This window comes from Calidris pugnax, unplaced genomic scaffold (assembly GCF_001431845.1).
Source record: "Calidris pugnax isolate Ruff unplaced genomic scaffold, ASM143184v1 scaffold132, whole genome shotgun sequence".
In the NCBI taxonomy this organism is placed as follows: Eukaryota; Metazoa; Chordata; class Aves; order Charadriiformes; family Scolopacidae; genus Calidris; species Calidris pugnax.
In genome coordinates, this window is record NW_015090910.1 from 823,025 (window position 1) to 824,658 (window position 1,634).

General features: G+C 62.7%; 1 protein-coding gene across 2 annotated transcripts in view; it reads left to right on the plus strand.

The window, feature by feature from the left end:
* Positions 1–136: 136 nt before the first annotated feature.
* The window catches only part of HTR1B (5-hydroxytryptamine (serotonin) receptor 1B, G protein-coupled), a 3,578-nt gene continuing 2,080 nt past the window's right edge, over positions 137–1,634 (plus strand). For both annotated transcript variants that reach the window (XM_014949361.1, XM_014949362.1), the window contains exon 1: positions 137–1,458. In XM_014949361.1, the coding sequence (XP_014804847.1) occupies positions 255–1,394 (1,140 nt within the window). In that variant the 5' untranslated portion in view covers positions 137–254 and the 3' untranslated portion in view covers positions 1,395–1,458. The remainder of the gene's footprint in view (positions 1,459–1,634) is intronic.

The following is a 1,634-nucleotide window of genomic DNA, read 5'->3' on the forward strand; positions in this document are numbered from 1 at the left end:
GGGGCGATGAGCTGGCGGGGGGAACGGGTACGCCCGGTCCCCGGTTCGCCCTGCTCCCTCCCTGCCGGCGGGGAGTGAGGGAAGCTCGGCTGGAGCCCTCTCGGTGCTGCCGGAAGGGCGGGCGGGCGGAGGGGTGGGAGGTGGTGCCGGAGCGGGGATGCTGCAGCCCTCCCCCGGTACCCGCGGGGTCCTGCCGGGGTAACGGCCCCGCCGTGCCCAGCCCCGCCGTCTGCGGGGGCGGCGGGAGCGGAGGGATGGAGCCGGGAGCCCCCTGCCAGGCTCCGCTGCTCCCCGCCAACGAGTCCTACCCCGGCCGAAACTGCAGCGCCGAGGAAGGGACCTACCAGGACGCCACCCCCCTCTCCGGGAAGATCGTGCTCGCCGTCGTCCTGGCGCTCGTCACCTTGGCCACGGTGCTCTCCAACGCCTTTGTCATCGCCACGGTTTACCAGACGAGGAAACTCCACACGCCGGCCAACTATCTCATCGCTTCGTTGGCCGTCACCGACCTCCTCGTCTCCATCCTCGTCATGCCCATCAGCACCGTGTACACTGTGACCGGCAAGTGGACGCTGGGCCAGATCGTCTGCGACATCTGGCTCTCCTCGGACATCACTTGTTGCACGGCCTCCATCCTCCACCTCTGTGTCATCGCCCTGGACCGCTACTGGGCCATCACCGACGCCGTCGAGTACTCCACCAAACGGACTCCCAAACGGGCAGCGGGCATGATCGCCTTGGTGTGGGTCTTCTCCATCTGTATCTCCATGCCCCCTTTGTTTTGGCGGCAGGCGAAAGCCGAGGAAGTCTCTCACTGTGTGGTCAACACGGACCACGTCCTCTACACCGTGTACTCCACGGTGGGAGCCTTCTACTTCCCCACCCTGCTGCTGATAGCCCTCTACGGGAGGATCTACGTGGAAGCCAGGTCGAGGATTTTGAAGCAGACGCCAAAGAAAGCGGGTAAAAGACTCACGCGGGCTCAATTAATCACGGACTCCCCGGGGTCTTCCTCCTCCGTCACCTCCATCAACTCCAAGGCCCCCGAGGGATCCAGCGAGACGGGCTCCCCCGTGTACATGAACCAGGTGAAGGTGAAGGTCTCGGATGCCCTGCTGGAGAAGAAGAAGCTCACGGCCGCTAGAGAGCGGAAAGCCACCAAGACTTTAGGGATTATTTTAGGAGCCTTCATCGTCTGTTGGCTGCCCTTTTTCATCATCAGCCTGGTGTTGCCGATTTGCAAGGAAGCTTGCTGGTTCCACATGGCCATCTTTGACTTTTTCACGTGGCTCGGATATCTCAACTCCCTCATCAACCCCATCATCTATACCATGTCCAACGAGGACTTCAAGCAAGCTTTCCACAAACTCATACGTTTCCGATGCACAAGCTGAACAATGTTGAATGCCATGTGTTCGCCGGGGCTGCCCCCTTGCACGCCCGTGCCCGACGCCACAGGTAGGTTGCCCCCCCCTCCCCAAAAAACGGCGATGCTGGGGGGTGGGAAGACCTTGGAGGGGTGGGGGGAGGAGATGTGGGGAATGGGGGATGGAGGTCCGACCCCCACAAATAGCTATTCCATCCCGTTTTGGGTAGGACCGGCCGCTTTCTAGCCCCCTCGGGGGGGTGGGGGT